Source organism: Setaria italica, chromosome II, assembly GCF_000263155.2.
Source record: "Setaria italica strain Yugu1 chromosome II, Setaria_italica_v2.0, whole genome shotgun sequence".
NCBI classification, from domain to species: Eukaryota; Viridiplantae; Streptophyta; class Magnoliopsida; order Poales; family Poaceae; genus Setaria; species Setaria italica.
The window spans coordinates 577,059-602,174 of NC_028451.1; the positions used below are offsets into that span (position 1 = coordinate 577,059).

The 25,116-nt window shown below is 44.7% G+C and overlaps 3 protein-coding genes across 10 annotated transcripts; 1 reads left to right on the top strand and 2 right to left on the bottom strand.

Moving 5' to 3' along the window:
- Positions 1-436: 436 nt before the first annotated feature.
- LOC101777793 lies at positions 437-3,109 on the bottom strand. Of its 2 annotated transcripts, none has more exons than XM_004958797.3 (2): positions 1,478-3,109; positions 437-873 (listed from the first exon to the last, which is right to left on the bottom strand). In XM_004958797.3, exons 1-2 carry the CDS (start codon positions 2,646-2,648, stop codon positions 818-820), a joined length of 1,227 nt encoding a protein of 408 aa, XP_004958854.1. In that variant the 5' UTR covers positions 2,649-3,109; the 3' UTR covers positions 437-817. The 2 variants fall into 2 exon arrangements, with proteins under 2 accessions (XP_004958854.1, XP_022679507.1); XM_022823772.1 differs by having other exon boundaries at positions 437-891; positions 1,478-3,106.
- Positions 3,110-5,479: 2,370 nt separating this feature from the next.
- On the top strand, positions 5,480-12,495 carry LOC101778200 (putative disease resistance protein RGA3). Of its 7 annotated transcripts, XM_022823771.1 has the most exons (5): positions 5,480-8,636; positions 9,901-11,429; positions 11,494-11,562; positions 11,645-11,994; positions 12,130-12,495. In XM_022823771.1, exon 1 carries the CDS (start codon positions 5,545-5,547, stop codon positions 7,057-7,059), a length of 1,515 nt encoding a protein of 504 aa, XP_022679506.1. In that variant the 5' UTR covers positions 5,480-5,544; the 3' UTR covers positions 7,060-8,636; positions 9,901-11,429; positions 11,494-11,562; positions 11,645-11,994; positions 12,130-12,495. The 7 variants fall into 7 exon arrangements, with proteins under 7 accessions (XP_022679506.1, XP_022679504.1, XP_022679505.1 ...); XM_022823769.1 differs by having other exon boundaries at positions 9,901-11,562; XM_022823770.1 differs by having other exon boundaries at positions 9,901-11,562; positions 11,648-11,994.
- Positions 12,496-12,669: 174 nt separating this feature from the next.
- On the bottom strand, positions 12,670-17,224 carry LOC101785838 (T-complex protein 1 subunit epsilon). Its single transcript, XM_004955303.4, has 9 exons — positions 16,954-17,224; positions 16,109-16,427; positions 15,318-15,666; positions 14,916-15,048; positions 14,783-14,835; positions 14,225-14,327; positions 13,625-13,791; positions 13,435-13,548; positions 12,670-13,109 (listed from the first exon to the last, which is right to left on the bottom strand). The coding sequence occupies exons 1-9, from the start codon at positions 17,150-17,152 to the stop codon at positions 12,939-12,941; spliced, it is 1,608 nt and encodes a 535-aa protein (XP_004955360.1). The 5' UTR covers positions 17,153-17,224; the 3' UTR covers positions 12,670-12,938.
- Positions 17,225-25,116: the final 7,892 nt, after the last annotated feature.

Below are 25,116 nucleotides of genomic sequence, written 5' to 3' on the forward strand. Positions count from 1 at the left end.
ATACCACTACAGTCCTACAGATGTAATCAAGATGAAAGTTGATGTGCCTGGAGTGAAAGCTGATGTACTGTTATTCTTTGATGATGCCAGGACACAAAAAAAAAAGGAATTCCGATCCTTGTGGTTCACTGCACAAGCTAAATTTTTTTTTCATAAAATACGTAAGAGAGCTACGTATCTTTCAATTATTGTTACAATGCGGATCGACTGGACGCACGCACACAGATAAGTTCTAAAATGTAGTTACACGTAGACACATAAACAACCGAGAAAAACTAAGCATGAGGCAGATGTAGCTGCTCAGGTGAAACTAGGGGACGCGTTGTGACAAATGGTGTTTTCCTCACCGCGTTGTGATTTTCAAGATTCACAGATATAAAGTGTGTGACTCTGGATGTTTACCAGATTGGCCACAAAAGTAATATCACAACCCAAGTTCCTGGTTATCCAATCAATTATAAGCCACAAGCCCACAAGGAGCTGAACCACACAAATTCTATGTACCAACATGGAGCATACAGAAATGCAGATTTCAGGTTTTCATCACAAGCAGGAATACCGGAGCACAAAGTAAGAGATCAAGTAGGACAATACAGGAGTTACCAGCTTACATACAAGCCAGAGGCAGAACTTATAGCCAACGATCAGGCTAAAAAGTTTAAGCGAAATTACTGCTTAGTAAAGGCCGACAAATCGCCCAATCTCACTGATGCAAAGGGTGCTGTTCCACCATAGATCTCAGTTTTTTTTACAATTACTACTACTCTCCAGTTTTCCCTCTTGCTTCAGAACCTCTCACATGAGTAACTTCAGTTTTTCATGCACTTGAGCCACCGGCACTTGGTCCCTCATCTGTACAAGCTGCTCCTAATGCTGCAGAACTTTACAAATCTTGAGAACAAAATCAGATGATTAGAGGGAGTCAAAGTTACTACTAATAAACATTTGCATCTCACCAACCAAACAGCTATAGCTAAATTATTCACAGCAAAAGCAGTTAACAGCAACACTCGCACAATCTCAATTAAAGACAATGGAGTCAAGATAAATAATGTTCCTTAGTTTAGCATCGTAGTTAAGTCACATGGACACATCAGAGCTAATGGATGAACAGGATCAAAGATAGGCACGGGCAACAAATTAAACTGGTGTATTTTTTATTATCACTCCTGTTGCATACCTCCATGGCTGAGGGTACCAGCTGGGTAAGTTGTCAGAAGTGTACTGTCAGAGCATAACAAGCAAAATAAATGAATAAACTCCTAGGCATATCCACGTATCGAAATCCAACAAGTTTCAAAGATGGTCCAACATGAACTGATTTAGGTAGGATCAACCCAGTTTGATAAAGATTATGATACTCCACTTCCATAAATTCATTACCCAGCATGTCATCCAAATTTCATGTTAGCAGCTAGAATATTACTTATTCTGAACATTTCAAAACCAAAAACTAAGCAAAGCTGTACGCCTATACCTGGAGTGTAGAAGCTCATGTAAGGAACAACGCCGCGGATTCCTCTGCCCTCGCAAACCTTCTTCACCTTGCAGGTCTTCAGATCAATAGTGAAGAGCACATTGTTCGCCGTCACAAAGATGACACCAATACCCTCCGCGAAGCCGACCACATCAGGTGAGGCCAAGACGGCGTCAATAGGGAGCAGCCTTTCAAGCTCAATGACTCTGTCTTGTGTCCATCCAGTATTAGGAGGACCAGCCTTCCTCGACCACATGTAGATTTTGTTGCTATGTGCGGTGACGAGCCCCAGTCCATCGTCTTCCGTGGTTGTGAGCACACGCAGCTCGAAATTGTGGTATGTCGGTGGTAGTTGAACCCAAGACATTTGGCGTGATTCCAAATCGTACCTGAGAGCTTCGGTTTTCTTGACAAGCCCGAAGTAGAGTGCATTACCGATGAGCGCACTGCGCATCAAGGGATCAACGCAGTCCCCTGTTCCCGGAGTAGAGATTGCCTGGCTCCAGGCAGCAGCATCGGATGAGTAGGTGCAGATGCATGTTCCCCCCAAGTTACTGCCCACAAAAACCAAGAGGAAGGGTCCACGGTGGCAATCGAGGTGATCGCAGGCGCCGGCCGCGGAGCACAGAATCGCCGCGCCCCATCTCGACCTGTTCCGCGGCAGGAGTGGCAGCTTCCGCTTCTCGTCCGTGATGGGATCCCAGACGGCGAGGACGATGTCGGTACCAAAGGGTTCCCCGGGGCATCGGAGGAGGACGCGGCCGTGGCGGGCGTCGAGCGCGCGCCAGGAGCGGCTCTCGGCGGCGCGCGGCGAGCGGAAGGCGGCCGTGGGCACGAAGCGGCCGACGTTGCGGCCGTGGCGGGCGCCGAGCGCGCGCCAGGAGCGGCTCTCGGCGCGCGGCGAGCGGAAGGCGGCCGTGGGCACGAAGCGGCCGACGTTGCGGCCGTCGTCGGAGATGCCTCTGTAGTGGAACCCAAGCATGGGCGGCGTGCGGTGGAGCTCGCGGAACCTGCGGCGGAAGCCGGGGCCGGAGATGAGGCGGCACCAGTGCTTGCAGACGAGCGCGGCGCGGACGAGGAGCGCGGGCTCGTGCGGCGGGAAGCGGAGGAGGATCTCCTCGACGAGCTCCTCCATCAGCTCCGGCGGCTGTGGTGAAGGCGGCGGCGCCATGATGGTGGGTGGCGGCGCGAGGGTTTGGTCCGTCGGGGTGGGTGCCGATCTGACTAACACTGCTTGCTCCTCGCCTCCTCCTCGTCGCCGGCAGGTACGACGATTGGAGGGCGTCGGGCCACCTCCGAGCGCTGGGGTAGGGCGCCGTCGGGCTGCCGGGGCGAGTGGGGATTCCTCCGCCGCCGCCGAATGGAGGACGACGCGCCGTCGCCGCCGCCGAGTGGGGGACGAGGCGTCGGGGTTGGGGGAAGCAAGGAGTAGGGTTAAGTTGCTCTCCGTGGATTTCGGAGAAAATTGAGTTATGTGTAGAGAATAGCATAAGCATGTTAAGTTAACTGGGATTGGAGGAACGGAGGTGGTACATCCATTGCCGGTCTATCTGTATCATATTACATGAAAAATAAACATAGAGTTTCATATAGGATTATTGTTTATAATATTTAGTTCTTGCATTAAACACGAGATAAATAAATTGTTGGTCAAACAAATACAATTATTAATTGTTAAACTATAGTGACATGGAAAATGTAGCAATGACCGAATTCTATTTTCTTACACCTACAATTTATTTACCTTAATTTTCTTACAAAGACTAAATATTAAAAATATATTTACTCTAATTTTTTTCTCATACATAATATTGAAAATCCTCTCCATTCTACCTCATATTTACTCTCCATTCTCCCTCACATTCTAGCTCAAAATCCTCTCCATTTTCTCCTTCACATTCTAGCAAACTATCCATCTCCATTCTACACATCAAGTTGTCTTAACTAATACGAATCATATATAACAAGCACACTATCCATCACATTCTAACTCAAAAACATGTATAAATAAAAATCCTCTCCATTCTCCCTCATTCTAACCAACTCATTTTTCTCCCTCTCTAAACCATAAAACAAAGCATAAAACAATAAATGAATGGAGGATGAAGAGCTAACCTTCACAACACTTTGGATAAGTGAAATCCTCACGGAAATGAGGAAAAAAATCGGGCAGCGCCTCCCCTAGGCTTGCTTCGGCGCCATGGAGAGGAGGATGAAGCTCTCTGTCTTATGGAGTGGAGTGGTTCGGGCTCGAAGAGGAAGAAAGATCTCTATCTTGCGATTATATAGGCGAGGAGCTTTTGTTCCGGTTGAAAATTCCAACAGGGATAAAAGCAAACCTCCTTTTATTCTAGTTGGGAGTTTACTCCGGGTTGGAAGATCCAACCGGGATAAAAGGCTGGTTGTGGTCCCTGCGCCTACTTGGTGGTTCGTCAAGTGCATCACAAAACAGTATGTTTCAGCCAGCATTTCTTCTCCCTTCTCTCGACTCCCGATCCTCTAGTAACTTCTATGCAACTTCTTTGCAAATCGGGCCTGCAACTGCTGGTCTCCTGCAGTCAAGCATCCTATTATTGTTGGACTTTGTGTCCGACAGTAAAATTAGGAGATACTCCTAAGGACTGTCGGCACTTAGATTTCGACGCTGTCGCACTCCAAGTTAGAATTTATTCTTTGTTTTAAAATTAGCAGTTAGGTTGTTGGAAGTTTGAAACTGGGGCTTTATACTGAGCAACATATCCATATGCTTAGGGATGCAATTTATAAATATTTTGGATCAATGGTCGACACAAAAGGTGGATAAAATGAACTACATTGGTATTTTGCGTAAATAATTAATTTGGAACGAGAAATAAACAAGAGCGCCGTGCCGTTGTATACATTCTCATCAGATGAGAGGTGGTCAACAAAATCCCAATGCTTTCATGCAAGTAGCCAAGTATACAGATGAAAACAGAGCAAAGCAATTTGATACACGAGTTTGATGTTTCATGTAACATCCTTCTCTGAATGCTAGCTCACCATCCGCAAAGCCATGGTCACACAAGAACATAATCAATTGTTCCAAAATGATCATGGACCCTTTCAGCCTTGCAAACATGAGCAACAAAACGTGCTCTTGCAGTCCAGGCGTCATCATGGGCATGATTAGCTCTTCCACGTCAAGGACCATTCATCTTAAAACGCCAATCATCTTTCACACTTGTTCCAAATCTCTACACGTTTTTTACTCTTCAGAGAAACTGATGACCTGACCTTTGTCCTCCTCTTTGGAGAAAGACCATGTATTGTGAAGGCGATCCTCCACGTCGGTGCCGTTTGTCTATAATAAGCCAGGACTGCAGAAAGAAAAAAAATCTCCATTTGGGGACTCTTTCTTCTTCAGGAAAATACCAGCAGGTGGACGAGAGGGGGACAAGAAAGGATACTAGGTCAGTCAAGTCAACTCCAGTGGTCTAAGTCACCTACCAGCTGACAAAGGTACAGCTCTTGACTCTCGAGTCTTTGGCTAGTCACCCAGAGCCCATCACCATCTAAGTAACTTCTTTGCAAATCAGCCCTGCGACTGCTGTTCTCCACTTCCATTAAATCCTTGTTTTGCCCTGTTTCTAGTCTTGATCAAACACTATTTCAGTTTTCACATAAACAGAAAGCACACGCTGCATGTCCCTTCTCCATTGCAGCACCTTCCCATGAGGAGTCTAGCTTGCATTATATATGGAAATGCTACTGTCAGCTATTTTAAGAGAATCAAGCTCACCACTTATGACCATTGCCTTCGTGATCATCATGGTAGCTGGTCACTGATGCACAACAGCGGAATAGTGAAAAATTAAAAATGGTATTAAACGAAACACTGGTTTTGTCTTAAAAGGTTGATGTGGAACACGTCCGCAAAATCTTTTGCCCGTCTTCCAAGATATTCCCAACACCGTGTGAAAGGCTTAGTCAAAGAAAAGAATGAAGACCATGCACCACCTGAAAGGGAGAGAGACTCTGTACACTATATAACTCCTCTCAGCTTTGTTTGATCCCCAAACCACCTTGCAACCGTGTTATTTCCCAAAATGGAGACAATCATCTCCGTCGTCATGGGTGAACTTGTTAATAGATCAATCTCCTTCTTGATTGACAGATACTTGAAGCCTGCAGCATCATCGAAGGGGAAGAACAGGGAGAGGTTGCAATGGATGCTTATGCGTGTTCGTGTCACTGTCGAGGAGGCAGAGGTGAGGCGCATCACAAACGAAGCAATGCTTCAGCAACTGAAAATGCTAAAAGAAGTTATGTACCGAGGTTACTACATGCTAGACACCTTCATACAGCAAGCCCAAGAAGAAGAGAAGAAGGGCAATGGCCGTGGTGCGAGCCGCTCCTTATCCTTGTCTAAATTCAGTCCTGCTAAGCGTGTTCGTCTCTCTTGCAGAAGTAAATATGGTATAAAAGAGATAGAAGATATGCTCGAATGTTTAGAGATCGCCATTGCCGGTATGAGTGAGTTTGTTATTTTTCTGAGAAACTACCCTCCTATGTTTCGCCAGCCATATAGCACATATCTGTTTATTGAAAACTGCATGTTTGGGCGCCAAGTGGAGATGGAACGGGTCATTAACTTCTTGCTGCATGAAGAACCTCCTGTTGATGGAAAAATTGGCGTCCTACCTATTGTTGGTCCAGGAAAAGTTGGAAAAACTACTCTTGTTGAGCATGTTTGCCGCAACGAAAGAGTGCGTAATCACTTTTTTCGTATTGTTCTCTTAAACGATTATGATTTCAGAGAAGAAAGGCAGTGTTCCTTAAGAGATCAAGGCAGAATCAAATATCAAAATGATGACTCAAATGAAGAAATATTTCTGGTTATTGTTGAATTAGTTGGGATTGTTGATGAGAGTGCATGGAGAAGATTGCACTCTGCTTATCAAAATAGTGTTTCAACCCGCAGTAAAATTATAGTCACAAGCCGGTCAAAGGATATCATAAACTTTGGAACAACGCAAGCTCTTAGCTTGAACTTTTTGTCACAAGAAGCATATTGGTACTTCTTCAAGGCACTTCTATTTGGAAGTGCAGACCCTGAAGAGCAACCAAAGTTAGCATCCATAGCAGTGACAATACTTGATGAGTACTTTGACCAAGGCATATATACACCTTTCACTGGGACTTTCATAAATTTAAACAACACAGCTAACCTGTTAAAGGCTATTACTGGTGCTCATAATTGGCAGAAGTTTCTTGAATGCCTTAGGGAGAACCGGCGGCTAAATGAACGTCTATCTAGAAGAAGCCTAAGTGATATTGGAATGGAAAATGATCGTATATTTCTTCGCAGAGTAACTGAAACTATTCAATATTGTGTTGTTCATAACCAATATCGGATAGGGCTTGACGATGAAGAGGCTCCCAACATAACTATGACAGATATTATTTCTATGAAGTTTCCGCCTCGTGGAAAATTTGAGATACTACTTTGGAAATCCCACTTGCCGCCATATCACAAACATATATATAGTTGTGAGATTTTTGAGTTTGAGGGCAATGTTATCAGGGATATGGAGGGTCGGAAGAGGAAAAATCTGAGTTAGTTCTACTACTGGATAACACTCTGTACATGTGAATCGATCATAATGTGATTCATGTTTTTCTCTCAAATGTAGGTACTGTACTGTAGGGTGTAATTGTAGGTTATAAGTGTGCATCTTTTCTACTTCCTTACCTACCTTTGCTAAGATAATGGAATGATTGATTCAATAGTTTTTGTTGTGTACCTGTGTTTGTGCTATGTGCATCCGTAGTCACTGAGCAAACTTTTTACCATCGCAGCACCTTCTTGTGAGGAGTCCAGCCTGGGGTATATATGAAAATGCGACTGTCAGCTATTTTAAGAGAATTTACCACCACAATGGCCGTTGGCTTCATGATCATCATGATGCACACGCAGCAGAATAGTGAAACACTAGAAACCGTGTTAACTGGAACATTGGTTTTTGGGTTTTATGATAAGTTTAACGTGAGCCACATCTATCTACTGAATCTTTACTTGTTATAATTTTTAATTCCATCTGAAAGGCTTATGAAAGGAAAAAAATGAAGATTCTGTACACTGTAACTCTCAGCCTTATCTGATCCACCAACTGAAGTATTTCCCAAAATGAAGACAGTCATCTCTGCAATTAAGAGTGTTCTGAAGAATCAAATGAAGTCAGTCTCGAATCTCAAATATTGAAGTCCCTGAAGTACAGCTCTGAACGTTGCTGTAGAAATCCTTGATGGATAATATAATACAGCTGAACTAATACAGTGCAGAGGTGTTTGAGAGCACTAATTTCCCATGTATCCTGAGCAACATATGTTCTTTGACAATACCAAAAAATAAAAAAGAAATAAAAATGCAGCAGTCACCAGCACATTATGGCACAGATGTTTCAGATGAGAGCTCTTTAAAAGTTAGGAGCCAGATGGGGGGTTCGTTGGAGTTGATTTACACACATGCAGATTCAGCGTACATAAAACTTCATAGCAACTAGTGATGCTTGGCCCTTGGAGTCTATGCGGCAGTGCCTACTCTGATGGGGCCATGCTTCAGTGACGGTGAGTACCCACCATTCGAGCCCCTGTTCAAAGGGCTCATCATTCAAACAGAGGACTCATTCCAATACATGTGTTGGTTGACTAGTTAGTTGACTTGACTGCTTCCTGAAAATGACTCAACATTGCTTGTTTCAGCCCAGCCTGGTGTTGGGTTGCGGCTCTGACTGGGCAGATGGGGCCTGGCCGCCTGGGCGACAGCGAAGCGGGGATTGCACAGCTGGCAGTCCTCATTTCCATCCACCGCCGCCTCACCCTCGCCGCCGACCGCCACCACGGCACCACCTCGTCGCGAATGCGTCGCCGCTTGCCACTTTACTCCTCCCGCGACGCGACGCGACGCCCAAGCGCGGCGGTTGACACACTGAAACCGCCGTGGCACGCCCGGCAGCCGTTCGACGGAATGCCTGCCCGACGCGCACCCCGCGTCGCGGCCGAGGCTTCTTCACGCCCACGCGTGGGGGCACCTCGCAGCGGTTCATGCGGTCATGCTAATGTTGCGAACGAGACTTCTTGCCAATTTCGCGTCCATGGCATGCGGCTCAAAGACTGCTCATCAGCATTATTTACTCAGGTAATGCCTGGGGCAAAACCATTGCAAGCTTTCATACATCAATTATCATATATATATATATATATATATACACGAGGATATGCCATATGTGGGGAGTCTTCTTCATTACTATGTAGGGTTCCTGCTCTCGTCGCACCAATTGAACAGTTTCAGAATAATACACGAGTTATCAGATTATACCCTAAGTTGTTTTGTGTACCATGCCCAGCAATTCCTTCAAGGTGCTTGCTCACTCTGCATCTGAATTCCTACTCAAGCTTGCCCAGCTTAAAGCTGCAAACACGTAGACTTTGTCATAGAGCTTGTCAACGAGCCGGAAATAAGAAACCCTCCATGTCTTCTTGAACAACAGGGCACAAAACACTATCCACAGCCCAACCACACATCCCAATATAGCACCAAGATGGAAGGACATCGGATCGAGTTCTTGCCTGTTGCTTCTGTGATCTCTATGGATGTACCCATCATATCCTGAACAATTCTTTCGAAGAGGAGGGCCACAAAGCCCACTGTTGCCAATGTACATAATTGAAGGGTTGTCTGCATTGAGGGTGTCAAGTTGCCGGCCTCTGGGTATAGTTCCGTACAAATTGTTGTAGGATAAGTTCAAGTAGCTTAGGGATGTCAAATTAGATAAGCTCACAGGGATTTCACCAAAAATCTTGTTCTTAGAGAGGTCGAGTGATTCCAATGACTGCATTGCTCCAATCTTGCTAGGTATCTTTCCACTTAGGTAGTTTGATGATAAATTCAAATTTATTAAGGCATCAAGGGAAGTGATACCTGAGGGAATTTCACCAGTTAAGGAGTTGCCTGATAAATCAATGCCCATGTAATATGCCAATCCTGCTCCATATTTAAGTTGCTGCCCTTTTGTTATTATTGACAATACATCTTCGAATTGATTTACCATAGTGGTATATCCGGTTTCATTTCCAAATGGATATGCATATAAACCTGGAGTCTGCAAACCCTTCTTAGTCATACCAGTTAAGTTTGATATATGCCACGGTATAACACCAGATATGTTGTTACTTGACAGATCCAAGTATTGAAGATGGTTAAGATATGTAATTTCTACAGGAATGTTCCCAGAAAATATATTGTGGCTTAGTCGTAGAAACTGTAATTCGTTCACCTCCACAATCCAGTCAGGCAACCTTCCAAAGAATTTGTTCCATCCAAGATCTAAGAAGCCTAGATGAGTGCATTTACGCAAAAATGCAGGGAAATATCCTGACAAACTGTTATTGGATAATTGCAGGAAACTTATGTCCTTGAACTCAAAACAATGAGGAATTTTGCCCTCCAAAACATTACTTGACAAGTCGAGATCGAGCAGTTCTTTCAGTGTACAAAATGATTCTGGAATGCTACCACCAATTTGATTTGAGAACATAAGCAATATCTTGAGTTGTGGAGCTTCAATTGATGGTAGTGGTCCTGAAAATGAATTTCTAGAGATGTCTAATATGGTGATATTTCTCGGAAACTGTGGTATTTTTCCAGTAAGCTGGTTTGAACTGAGGTTAAGCATTAGAAAGGACATGCCACTCAAATCTGCCGGCAAGGTACCACTTAACTGGTTGTTGGAGATGTCAATATCTGTTGCCAGTGAAAATGTTTGCCAGAACCAATTAGGAATCTTGTCTATTAGAGCATTGCTTGAAAGATCAAGTTCACTTATTTCAAGCTGTTGCTGAAGCCAAGCTGGAAACAGAGGACCCATCGGGCAAGATGCAAAATGTGCATTCTGAAGCCTGAAGGGTGGAAACCAATGTGCACCTACTACAACCTTCAAATTATTGGAAGCCAGGTTTAGTTTCTTTAAGCTGATTAGACCTGCAAAATGTTCTTCTGTAATGATACCATTCAAGTTGTTGTTGCTTAGATCCAAAGAAGTCAAATTGGTCAAGGCTCCAATTTTGTTGGGTATAGTTCCGTTAAGGTGATTGTTGCCAAGGTGAAGGGCAGTTAGGCTAGATAGATACCCAAGCTCCGGTGGGATGCTTCCAATGAGGTTGTTGGCACTGAGGTCAAGAATAATCAAGTTGGTGAAGTTCCCGGTCAAATTTGGCAGGGTTCCAGTGAAATTATTGTCTCCGAGATGTAGCTCCAGCAAATTGTCCCATGTGCATTGTGGCAACCTCTCCATCAACTCATTTATGTCTCCATTAATTCCATTATCGCTGAGGTCTAAGATTTCCAAACTGCAAAGATTCTTATAGTTTCCTTTCATCACCAGGTTGTTCTGAAGACCTTTCATCAACAGGCGGGAGTGAAGGCTATATGATAAATCAAGCACCTGGAGGGATGACATGTTTTCTAACGCGTCATGAAATTCGCCAAAAAATCTGTGAACACTAATATCGAGGTACTTGAGGCTTGTCGCTTTCCAAAACCAACAATATGAAATTTCGTGGTCGAAATTATTCGAAGAAAGATCAAGCTTCTGGAGCTTTGTGAGATTCATATGTGGAAGTGATTGGTTTGCGCTTTCAAGGGAGCAGTCCCGAAAATCAATGACTCTTAGCGATGGAATCCCATTGAGTATTTGAGGCCAGTCAGATATTTGTGAAAGATTTACATGTCTCATGCTTAGGTGCTGTAGCGAATGAAGATTTTTTAACCAGGTGATGTCCGATGAGTATTTCATGGAATAAGGATCATTGAAGCCAAGATCAAGGTACTGCAACCTAGACAGGTTACCAAGCTGAGGTGGAACTTCACCAAAGGATGGTATGAAAGAAAGGTTCAGATATCTCAAATTCTTCATCGAGCCCAAGAATGAAGGTATATTCTTTCCATACTCTACCAAGCAATTTCCACTAAGGTCCATGTGCTCTAGTTGTTCTAGGTGGAGCAAAGAGGAACTTATCTCGCCGGATAAAGCGTTGTCATCTTCGCACGCCGGAACACGGTGGAGGTCTGTTTTCTCATTGCGAAGGCGAAGCTCGAGGACTCGGCCGGTCTCGTTGCTGCTGCACCTGACGCCTGTCCACTTGCAGCAGTCTCGGCCGTGCCATGAAGCGAGGCGATTGGTGATGTCGATTGTGATGCCCTTCTTGAAGGAGAGCAAGGCGGCCCTCTCAGCGGGAACGCAACCGCCATCGGGATGCTGTTGTCCTAGTGCACCACAAGTAGTCAGGAGCAAGATGGTGAGGAGGAGGAGGTGTGGAGGATTGGTTGTGACATGCATGGTGGAGAACAACAGGGCTACTAGCTGCGGCTGATGCATATGATGAAGTAAACACACATGCAGATTCAGCAGGCATAAAACTTCATAGCAACTAGTGATGCTTGGCCCTTGGAGTCTATGCGGCAGTGCCTACTCTGATGGGGCCATGCTTCAGTGACGGTGAGTACCCACCAATCGAGCCCCTGTTCAAAGGGCTCATCATTCAAACAGAGGACTCATTCCAATACATGTGTTGGTTGACTAGTTAGTTGACTTGACTGCTTCCTGAAAATGACTCAACATTGCTTGTTTCAGGCCAGTTGAAGTTGCAATGGGGAAAGGAATCTTCTGCTACATAAAGAAAGGAGGAAAGGGATGGGAAGGTTCAATGTTAAGTATATTGAATGAATGTATAAAAAGACTGATGTGAAAGACACTAAAACCCGCGAGGAGATCGGTGTTTGGTTTGATAACTAATGTCACATAAACTTATGGGATGTTTGGTTTGAGAAATCATCACATCTTAGATGTCTGGTGCATCAGGAGGTAGATCCAATGAATTTTGGTAGGATGGCCCCATTACTCATGTGTAAATGATGTTCATAATCTGAAGAAGGAATGAGGTGGTGATGGACCATTCCATTTCTCAAACCAAACAAGAATTTAAGTGAGATTGCGATATACCATTGGCAATTGGTTTTATTTAGACTGTCAGCACTGGAATCTGCCTCGTGCTTATGTTTAGGGTTCCATGTAGTGTTGGACCGACCTGGCTTAGGGTCCAGCCAGGGTAGCCTTAGACATAGTGGCGCGCTTTTGGATTGTAACGCCCGTCCAGAAGAGACAGTTTCCGAAGGATCTGAAATGGACAAGGCTTCAACAAAAGCCGTGAAAACTGTAACAAAGAAACAATACTGCAAACATCTGAAGAGGTAGGCTAATAGCAAGCGTATCCTTCGGTCCTATCATGCAATACAAACAATCTCGCAAGCATCACACAAAAACAGGTAGGCAGCTCATCGAATGCAACAAGCGGACCCCAGCAAATCACCACCACCCCAGCAATGCCTGCCTAATAGACTGAACTGCCATCAAGCATAGCTGCCCGTCGCCGCTCAGGTTCATCAGTATTCGGATGGTGAGATGACGTCGTCAATCTTGAGGATCATCTTCACCACCTGAGTGGCAAGTAGGATCTGCTGCTGCTTGCCGATCAGTGTCTCGAAGACGTTCTGTTCTTTCATGTCGTTCGTGCCAACGTCATTGCAGTCGATGCCGCAGTGGGGATTGCTCTCCTGCAAAGGTGTTCAGTAGTCGCGTGTGTCACTGGAGTTTCCAAACAATAATTTTTACAAGGAATGAAACTGCAAGAAAACCATTTAGCAACACTACAAAGAGCTTTAGTGATAAATCAAGTGCAGCAACAACCACATTAAGTGATATACGGTACAAGAGCATGCACTATAGTTAGTGACACAAAATGTCAATTAAAATCACCAAACCCAAGAGTTGGGAACGATCAGACTGAAAAGTGAAGAAATCCACAGCCATTGCATGGTATCAAGATGCCACAGCTACTAAAAAAACATATTTCAAGAAACAATGTACAAAGTACGATACCTTTACTTGTTGAGCTTTTACTGCAGTTAAAGTGTCAATTGGTGGCAAACCACTGTTTTCAGCCAAGGCTAGTGGAACAGCATCTAATGCATCAGCAAACGACCTGATAGCATACTGTATAAAAAAAAGCTTGATCAGAAGGTACAAATTGCATCCTTTTTCATAGAAAAATTTCAAAGCCAACACATACCTGCTCAACTCCAGGGTGCCGATCTGCAGCGGTTTCAACAGCAATTGAACAAGATATCTCTGCTGAGCCGCCACCATACACAATTGAGTTATTGCGGATTAGATTCCTTGCCACACAGAGAGCATCATGAAGACTGCGCTTGGTCTCCTCAATCATCATTTTGTTTCCTGTACAGCAGCAGTTAGTTTTATCACCAAATTAGGAAATATCCTCAAGCATAGGTGATGACTCAAATGAGTTATTCGAGATATGATATTAGAAAACAACCAGCATAGTTTTCATAAGTTTATTGTCCTCCTAATCTTTTTGTAAGTCCCACTGCACAAATTTATTACAGTCTGGGTTCATGATGCAATATTATTACAAAAAGTTATTTAGGTCTTTGATGGATAGTCCAATCAGAATAGTGAAATCACCACATGGCATTGCTCTGACAAAAAAATATACAATCACTTCACTTTTTATCCAGTATGAACTATGGAGTGTCTCCAAGTAAGATTAAAAAAATTGATGCATTAAACAGGCATGACCTAGTAAAGGAGATGAACTCGTGTATATGTTGTTATGAAGGAAGAAAAAGGATAATACATCAGGACATACCACCACGAATGAAAATAGTTACAGCTCTGGAATTGGCACACTGCTCAATGTAAAGCATCCGGTCCTTCGTTGTTCCGAAGGACTTCTCTCTGACTAATCCAGCCTATTCAAAAAGAGCAAGCAAAATATGTAAGATATCACAACTTGCAATACAATAAGGTCACTGCAGAGTATTTTCTATGTATGATAAAATTCAATGGGCCTTTCAAGTCACGTGGTCAAGAAACAATAGCTAAATCAAACACCTATGCTACCAAGAATGGGATGATAATTAACCTTGATGGATATTATATATTCAGTTTATTGGCTAGCTAAAATCAAATCCTCCTTCAAAAACTCACATGAACCAGTTAAAATTCAGTATATATATAGCAACAATAAGACTATAAGAGTGCACCTGTCTATCCAACTAATAATGCTCATTATACAGAGTCATTAACAATCAATCAGTGGCTTCAAAATATGATAAAAATAGAAGGGCAAGTATTGTATCCACAAATGATCTCTGACTAACTGTGTAAATGAACACCACACTAATACGATACAGAAGAGTGATACCTTCCCAAGCTTTTCAGGACTCAACTCCTCGAATCTCGGAACAATCCGTCCTCCTGCACTCAGCTATGTTAGGTACTGGACAAAATCAAAAGCCATCTATAGTCATACAAGATTGAGATATAGGCATGTTGACCTGTAGCAATGGCAATCAATTCCAATTCAACACCACCAACCCATCTCACAGCTGGCAGATTTCTGTTCATCAACAAATGATTGGCTTCATCATCGAAGCCCCATTGACAAATAACCAGGGTCGCGCCAGCATCCTACCAAAAAATTTTGAATTAAATTTAGCAAAGCAAACATCGGGAAACCGATAACTGGAAGAGGATGTCTTTCAGAATTTTATCACTGTAATTACTACAAAGTGACAGGAAACAAATGGAATCTAAGCAAAATAACAACATAAATATTTTAATTACAGATCACACATCCAGATAAACGTGATAGTTATGCACTTACAAAACATTATACTCAGCCACTCAGGTATTAACAACATTGATATTCTGTGTTATTAGAACAGTTTAGAGTTTACCTTGCACTTCTGAACCATTTCGTCAAAGTATTTCTGCTCTTGTTCACGCAGCGTCTGGAATTTCTCTACAGTGTCAATGTCAACCTTATGCTTTGTCTTAGGCTTCGGGGGCTCGAATGGGCATGTTAGGATGGCAATCTTAGCATCCTCAATTCTCTTTGGCATTTGTGGGTGGCTCATATCTTTGTCAACAACAATTCCATATATAAGCTCAGTGTCCTCCAGCTTCCCACCAACCTTGCCTTCTACTTTAATTAAATCTAAGTTAACATCCTTCCTCTCCAAATCAGCAACCGCAAGGACTGCTTTGACAGCAATCTCTGCCAGTGCCCGCTTGCAACGGTTAACACTGCAGAATAAGAACAATGGAGACATCAGAAATGTTTTTTTTGTACAGTGAATCTACTGGAATCATTCGAAGAGTAGAAAACATCTTTTCTGGTAGATAAACAGGAGGTGCAAAAACTACGTTCTAGGTGAAGAACTACATAGTTGATAATGTTCTTAAGGACTAAAAATAAGAGGGAAAAAAGGTTCACAAATGAATCAATGATTAGTAACATGTGAGAACCACTAAAATCTTCTAACCTAGTCCTATTAGGCTGGCTCAGATAAAATGGAAAAGCCTCAAAAGTTTCACAGCAGGTACCACTTGCCTAACAGAAATTTTTCTGTTATGCTCCTCCAAGAAACTATGTAAACAATAACCATAAGGCCATAAATGAAAATAGTAAGTTCTGTATCATAAAGCTAACTGATTGAACCGAATATCTCAGTTCATTATGACTTACATCTTTGACGATAGAGTTGTCATGCAGGTCTGAACCAGTGGCTCAATGTTGTCGGCAGTGAACTCATACTTATGGGAGATGCGCTCTAGGTGCTCAGACGCTATCCTTGACGCCATCTCATAGCCTTCAGCAACCCTAATTGGGTGAATACCACGCTCCAGAAGCTTCTCAGCCTGCTCCAGGAGAGCCCCTGCCATGACGACAACCCCCGTGGTACCATCCCCGATTTCATAGTCCTGGCTGCGTGACAGCTCCACCATCAGCTTGGCAATCTGGTTGTCAACATCCATCTGCTCCAGGATCGTCGCCCCATCATTCGCTGGAATTCACAAGGTAGCGCACTTTCAGTAAGCAAAGTAATAGAAGAGGAAATGAACTGCGAGATAACTTATATATACAACCCTGAAGTCTGAACCAGCGAACAGTTAGATAGCACTTGCAGTAAACCAAACTAGATCTCCAGAAGTCCAGATCAACACTTCATGTCCCAATCGATCCATTGCAAGGATCCTAAACTGTAACTGTAGGGGCGCTTGAATTGAGCATAACAGCAGCAAATGAGGGGCGAAACAGCTTGTAAACGTAGGCTGGCACTAAAATGGGATCATGAACAACTACAGGAATTGTGTAGTTGCCAACAAACTAGACGCCGCCTTGACTAAATCAAGAGCCCCAACAAGAGCAACGGTCCTGCGCAACCTAGATCTCTCGCCCAGCACGCGCCACTAAAACCCTAGCCCCCCCCCCCCCCCCCCCCCCCCCCCCCAAATCCCAACCCTAAGCTAAACTGGGAGCTACCGTCCACACAGACAAGGAAAGAAAAAAGCAGCGAAGCAGATGCGTACTGATGGTGACGTCGCCGTCGGGGGACTGGAGCATCTTGTCCATGCCCTTGGGTCCGAGCGAGGTGCGGAGGATCCGCGCGACGGCCTTGCCGGCGGCTATGTTGGCCTTCTGCGCGTCGAGGCCGCGCAGGCGCGTCTTCTGCTCCTGCTCCCGGAGGATGATGAAGGGGCGCCCGAACTCATCGAAGGCGAGCGCCATGGCCGGCGCCCGGATCGGAGGGGGAGGCGGCGGCGCGGGTGGAGTGCGGGCGGGGAGGGAGGGGAGAAGCCGAGTGCTGTGGTGCTTGTAGAGGGGAGGAATTCTCTATTGGGCCTAGATACTCGCTGCTTCTCTGCTGAGTCCGCAAACCAACCATGGTGGGCCTCGTCGTAGTCCGTATTTGTATGGGCTTGAATGGGCTCGGGTATGGCCGTCCGTATTTTGGCCCATGGGCAGTTTCAGCAACAACAGTATCACTCCATTTTTATTTAGGTTTCATCCACCTGTCAGATTTTCATGATTCTTGCAAAATTTCACTCAAATAAATATTATAAATTTTGGAATATTACACTGGCTTCTCTTGATTGCTGTTGGATCATCCAAACTATCAGGATAGCCAAACAAACGAGTTCCTTTAGCTGCAGCATCGGCAAAACTTCCAGCCAAGTCAGCAACTAGCTGGCCAAAGCAGTAATAGTGATCTAGCTAATTGGATGCACATGGAAGGGGGACCTTCTGGACAAGAATGTGGTCGATGTTATCTAAAGAGGAGCAGAAAATTACTCTGAAGGAGAACTGCGTCGCAAGCTGGAAGTTACAGTCTTGGATTTCTTCAACAAGCATGGATGGAATTTCAGGAGTAGACTTCAAACCTAGTGTTTTTAGTCTCAGTGTCTCTGGAATTTGCTTTTAATGGGTTTTGCTGTAATCACGATCTAAGTATTGCTTCTTGCTTGATGTTGTAATATTGTGGCTGTAAACATTCACTTGTGAATGGTTGCGGCCGGAATTGTTATCCTTAATTTAAAACCGTTTTGACTTCATGGAGACTGTTGTGTTTGTTCGTGCTTGGCGAACCGCCTGCCTTTCGGAGTGAGTCAGTTTTATACTGTTCTGAACAACATGTTTTCCCTCTGTATACTCATCAAAATGTACTCAAAACTACTTTAGCTTGCATATGCAATTAGAATGCTCATTTTACTCGAGTTATTCTCTACAAAAATATAGCATTAGTGCTCGCTAAATTCAAGGTGATTTTGCACAAAAGGAAGTTTTGAGTGATAGCCGTGCCCAGCACAACATGCCTCCAAGGCCCCACATGTCAGGCACAGCCATCGTCATCCTGGTTGGAAGGTGGAGTGTCGAGGTGGGACCACCCCGCCGTCTTCTTCCGCATGGCGGGCGGCGGTCCCCATGCTCGGCTTCTTCCGCAGCACCGCCCGCGTCGAGGAAGGGCGCGTGACGGCCCGCTTCGTCCCCACCTCATCTTCCTGCATGCTCCTTCCGCGGCGGCTGGCGCGCCGTCGACGCGCACCACGGCCGCGTCCTCCTCCACAGCACGCGCCCCTCCGGGCCGGGCGTCCTCGCCGTGTGGGACCCGGTCACGGACGACACGCGGCTGCTGCCACCCCTCCGCCGCTACAGGTTCGGCTGGGCCGCAGCGGTGCTCTACGCCGCCGGCGGCGACTCCTGCGGCCACCGGCCTACGGATGGCGTGTTTGCTTCCAAGCTCTACATGTGGTCGAAGGCACAGCCGGTACCGGTGAAGATGAAGGGTGGTCACGGAGTCGAATCATCGAGCTTGCATTGATAAGATTTTTGGCGACATTTTGATTAATTTGGCTGGCTTTGCGGATGATGTCGATCAGTGTCGTTTTCGTGAGGGCGAACCATGCATGTGTTCTTCAGTATTGACCTCAAGTATGGACGCGTGAGCAAGGTCTACTATGAGTTAGTTCATCGGCATCGACAAGTACATGATCTTCTGCTCCCTAAGTACTAGCAAGGTGATTGCTAATTGAAGTGTCATGTGGGCCAAGGGTGCTGGGCCGAGAGCCCATGTAAGGTGCCTGGCGAGTTTCCTAAAAATGGTTGTTTGTCACAGCTGCTGCAGCAGCTGGCCCACAACCAGTGCTGGGCTACAGTGCCGGGCTGCTACAATATGCACAGTAAAGCCTCTTGGAACCGATGGTTTGGAAGGATCGAATTGGGTATAGTATGTCATAGTGTATCCCTGAGGACACTGTCGGGACACCATTGCAGATGTCTTAGATGTGACCACTTTCAAGGAAAAAGATCCGGAATTGAATCCCAAGCGCATGTGATAGTGCTGAAATCGCGATGTTATCGGCATATGATCTTCTCTGGAGAATTTCCGACCTGCAATACTGTTATCACAGGAACATATCACAGGGAAAGTAATTAGCATCAAAAGGCAGTCCTTGGTGTGCAGAAAAATGTTCTACTGTGTAGCTAAAATACCTCCTCTATGTTAGTGCCATCTTCTAAGAATGTGGAGAACTCTGGATGAGTCAGTATCCAACCAGCAGAGGCAATTCTAAGAAAGGAGAAAACTGCGGAGGAATAAAAAAGTAGTGTCAAAATAATTTTGAGGGAACAAAAAAGATGCATGTCATGTTTATATCTTACTGGCTTCAGTTCCTCTGTAGTCTCCAAAATACGTCAAAAGTAGCATCCTTCTGTCATTGCACCAAACATAATTCCGTTATTAACTGAAACAAATTTTCCACAGACATAATGAGAAAACAATCATATCACAAACAATAATTTCGAAATTACCTAACTTCTCTTCTCTGAGCTTTCCAACTCTTTACTTTTTGCACCAACTCTTTGAACGCCTGCTAGAAATGAAATAAATGCATGGTTATTACAAGGTGGAACAGTGGAAAATGAGGTGGATAGTTAATAATGCAGTTGGCGTTTGCCGGTTTGGTTAGTCAGTTGCATGTTCATTGTGGGGAAATTAGTTCCTCCACTAGCTGATGCTATTTTCAAAATTTGTGTATTTCTGTAGCATTGGAAGCAGCACCTAGAGTTGAGAGACCAAGAGCAGATGCTTCAAGTGCTTGATAAGCACAAAGTTCAGGTGCTCAACTGTGGAGTTCTTTGTCAGGGGAGATTGGACTTCTTCTTCCAAAAGAAATGAGGTGAAAATTTGGCCCGTGGACTCATGGTAACGACAAATTGTATAAGCTTTACTGTGAAACTACTATTTAGCATAGCTAGCTGAGGCTATCTGGTCTTAGCTTCTTGGCCTTCAGGGTTTATGTGTTTTGTTTAGGGAAGTTCATGTATTAAGGTAAACATCCAACATCAAACATTATACTTCAAAACGAAAATGCGGACATCATCAAAGAGTAGATTGCATAAACTGCAGCAGAATTATGGTGTTTAATTTGCTGGGATAATAACCTACTTGCTGGTGAAGCTCTGCTGTCATCCAGACTCTGATGTACATCTGCTAGAGGTTAGATCGGGGATGAAGCATAGCAGAGATTTTGTTTTTCAACTCGCAATGTTTATATTCCCACGTCACTTTGACTCTTGCTTCTATTTCAGGATTTTGGTTTTGCTTTTCTGCACTGTTGAACTTAGAAACCTTGTACGATGATGATGCTTTCTGAAGTTGCACTTCGCTAGTTTTTTTCCTTTTTCAATATTTGATTTGCGACTTGGAAACACTGCTGCAACAACATCCATCAATTCACACCAAAACCAGCAGATTTAATTAGACTGCTCCGTGAACTTTGTGAGCAAGGCATTAGCTCATCAATTTCCACACATTAGCTTAATTATACTTTCCAGGTTTTTGCCACACGGTTCATGCACTCCTGCTTAAGCCTGCTTTACAGCCTTGCTTGCCTGTGATTATTTGCTATTATCTGTGATAATAAATGTTAACGCATGTGAAATTTCTTATGATGGTATATATCTGCTTGACAATGAGATTGTGAAAATGCAGTATCTCAATGTATTGCACCTGTTATGGAGTCTTGAGATCTGTTTATCTCTATATACTTTACCTCAGCAACGATCTATCCAAGGGCCAGAATCCATTGATATGATGGAACATAAAAGAGATGTTTTTCTTCTCGAGTTATGGGTCCATCACAATTATCAAGATTGTTATAAGTAATGCCAGAATCCATTGATACGATGGAAGAAATCCATTTTGAATTGCGTTGATTTACAAATTTGAGCTGCAAGCAAGACTGCAAAGAGTCAAACGCAGGGAAGGACAGATTTGCATTGGCTCAACGCTTCCCTGGCCCCACCTGGCAGAGCCACACCACACCTCATCATTAAATAGCCAAACCAGGCTGTGGAGTCAAACAGCCGCCGCCTCTCACCGAAACGAAACCCTCGCTCGGCCGCTCCGATCCCATCCACCGCGCCCGCGATGGCGCCGCCGCCGCTGCCGGAGCTGATGGAGGAGCTCATCGAGGAGATCCTCCTCCGCCTCCCGCCGTCCGATCCCGCGAGCCTCGTCCGCGCCGCGCTCGTCAGCGCGCCGTGGTGCCGCATCGTCTCCGGCGCCGCCTTCCGCCGCCGATTCCGCGCGTTCCACGGCACGGCGCCGCTGCTGGGCTTCCTCTGCGACCCCATGATGGTACAACACGACCTCTGGGACTTCGTCCTCGTCCCCACCTCCTCCGCCTTCCGCCCGCGCGAGCCTTTCGCCTGGCGGCGGCCGTTGGACGCCCGCCACGGCCGCGTCCTCTTCCAAGAGTGCTCCATGTACTACCGCCTCCACGTCTGGGACCCCATCACCGACGCCTGGATCACGCTGCCCGAGATGCTGGATGATTATCCGGACATAGACTGCTGGACCGCCGCGGTGCTATGCGCTGCTGCCGCCACCGGAGAGTGCGACCACCTCGACTGCCACGACGAGCCCTTCACCGTGGTCGTCGTGGGTTCCGACCAAAATGAGGAGGAGATGTTCTCCTATGTCTACTCATCGGAGTCCGGCCGGTGGAGTGAGCCGACCTACGCCGTTTGCCCTAATGATTTTATCAGTTGGTGGGAAAATGACAATGATGGATCTGCCTCGTTACGAGGAAAATGACAATGATCCATCATCCTCAGTACATAATATTCAGCTCATGACAACGGAGGGTGGTCGACGACTGGGATTCGTAAGATTGGAGGACACACGGCTTTGCCTATGGTCAAGGGATGATGAAGCTGATGTGGGATGGGCACCGAACAGAGTCATTGAGCTCGAGAAGCTTCTCCCCTTTGATCGTTCGTTGGCCTGGCGTACTTTTTTGCTTGGCTTTGCAGAAGGGGTTGGTGTCATTTTCTTGTGCGTTGGGGATGGGGTCTTCACTGTTGATCTAAAAAGTAGCAAGGTGATGAAGGTATACGAGGGCCGGATCAGCTCCGTTGTTCCATACATGAGCTTCCGTACTCCAGGTACTGATTTAGGCACCATGACAATATTTTTCAAGTAAATCTTTGCTTATTTATGCTAAAAAACAATGCATACCAATTCCGTACAAGTCCATCTCTCAGTTTTGAGAAGGGCGTTTACAGGACTTATCCATATGTACAACGACTGTCCTGGATGGATGATGGGGTCTTGACTCTTGATAATCGATCTAAATGTTGGACAAATCAAAATATCTGTTAGTTGATCCTAAGCGCAACTGAAGCAAGTGGCAATTTATAAACTTTATTTGCAAATTTAGGACCGGATATAATGATATATATAAATATGATTTTTTTATTTTGACAAGTTAGTTACATGCATGAGTTTGTACATTTGTATCAACCTCATGGGTAGCTGAAACCTTGCAAGCCTGCATTTTTCTTAGCTATGAATGCTTAGTTGTGTCTATGTCAGTAACATGGAATTATGGATGAAGGTATCTATGCTAAAGTAAACAATATAATTAGTGGTGTTTCCATGGAGTTAGAGTCCATCTTCTCTTGTCGATCGTGTTGGTGCTTGTGGTAGATGAAAATAAAAATTTATTATCGAGTAGAAATTTGATTACTCAACCATGAACCATCTGATTCTAATTTCAATTTTTCTCATTTCTGTAGCATTGCGGTCAGCCTCTACAGATGCGAGACCATGATCGTCGGATGCGTCGAGTGCACCCTTCTAAGCTAAGGGGAAATAATTGAATGGTAGTGAGCATTATATAGCATGTGCTTTTTGGCAGGACAGTACTTTAGCATTATCTGGGACTAGTTTTCAATTTAATTTGTCGACCTCAAGGGTTCTGCGGATTGTATAAAATATTTCATATGTCTCTGAAACAATTTTCAGTTGATGATTGGTGTCGAGTATCGTGGTCGTCTGTAAGCTGGTAATAATAGGCCCTGCATGATCCTAATAATCCATACTCCATCCAGAGCTTTAGACTGCACCAAAAGCCTACAATAATAATGGATACCGTCTCTTTCATGTGAGGAAATCTATGCTCGAGTCGAGAGAATGCATTTGAACTTGAAACACTGAAGTTTCTTTGGAGCATCTCTGTAGCATTATTAGTGAGTTCCATACCGTACCTTTGAGATTTCTGTGTTTTGTTCAAGAGGTTGTTTCTCTTGAATGAATTTGTTAGCTTGGTCCTTGGTGCCAAGTTCAAATCAGGCTTGTATATATGTGAAATAATGTTAAAGTTCTGCCTAAATCATTTTGGTTGGCCATCCATCTTGTGTAGCTTGAATTGGTTGGATAACCAGAATCTTTTTTTTTTGGTGTAACCGAACTGGTAAGCATCCAAGATCAAACAACGCCTTATCTACATACTCCCTCCATTCCATATTGTAGGTCATTTTAACTTTTTTAGGTTCATAGATATTATTGTGCATCTAGATATAGTATATGTCTAGGTGCATAATAATATTACTATATCTAGATGCACAATAATATTACTATATCTAGATGCACAATAATATCTATAAACCTAGAAAAATCAAAATGACCTACAATTTGAAACGGAGGGAGTACTTTTGCAGCTTGCTGACCTCTGGTTGAATTCATTTTCATTTAATCGAGTGTTTATTTTTAAACATAGATGAACTGTGTTGATTTACGAACCTGAGCTGCAGCAACACAAAAATAGCAAAAACTTTATACAGCGCGCGTGTGCTGCTACCTGTTAGCAGCGGCTGAAGAATTGGAGGCGCCGCGCCGCTTGCAGCTAGAGGAGGAGGAGATGAGATGTCGCTCGCAGTCGGAGAAGAAGAAGAAGAAGATAGGGGTTAGGGTTTCGGGGTGGGGGATTGCCAGGTTTGGTCTGTGGCTGCCGGACTTAGAGAAGAGCTTGGGGGCGGCGTTCAACCGGCGGTGGTAGCGGGTTGCTAGGCAGCAAAGGCGCCACCGGTCGGGGCGGGGTAGGATAGCCGGTGGCCTGTGCAGGTGGTGGGGGCGGAGGATGCCAAAGTTGTTCGGAAGGGCTGGCGGCAGTGGGACTCCTGCCACGGCCACGTCGTCCTCCATGATTCCTCTCCCTTCAATCAATCCAAAGTTTGGAAACCCATTAGGGACAGTTGGATGGGGCTGCCCGCGATGCCGCTGGATGATCCGTTCAATCTACTTGATGTTTTAGAAGAATGATAGAATCCTCTAGTATGATTTGAGAATGTGCGGAATGACTCTGATGGAACTACCTTGTTATGTGCGAAATAGTCTAATATCTGAACATTTTGTTGAGCTCATGGCAACGGAGGACGGTCGGCTGGGATTATTCACAAGATTGGAGGACTCGAAACTTTGCCTATGGTCTAGGGATGATCAAGATGTGGGATGGGTGTTGAGTAGAGTCATTGAGCTCCAGAAGCTTCTCCCCTTTGATGCCTCGTTGGCCTACAACACTTACTTGGTTGGTTTTCCGCAAGGGGTCGGTGTCATTTTTGTGAGTGTTGGAGAAGAGGTCTTCACTGTTGATCTAAGTGCTAGTTCGAAAAAGAAAGAGACGGGAAACATGTTCACTTGAAGTTGTACGTGGTAGTATGTATTTCTTGTACTAAAGGGTCCACATTATATCGGTTGGTGCTCCTAGTTCCCGAGAGGGCGCCCAGGACATAGTACCGGTTGGGGCACCAGCACCAACCGGTACTAATGTGGACCCTTTAGTACCGGTTGGTGCCCCCAACTGGTACTAAAGGGCCTCATGGGCGCCCTCTCGGGAACTATCTATTAG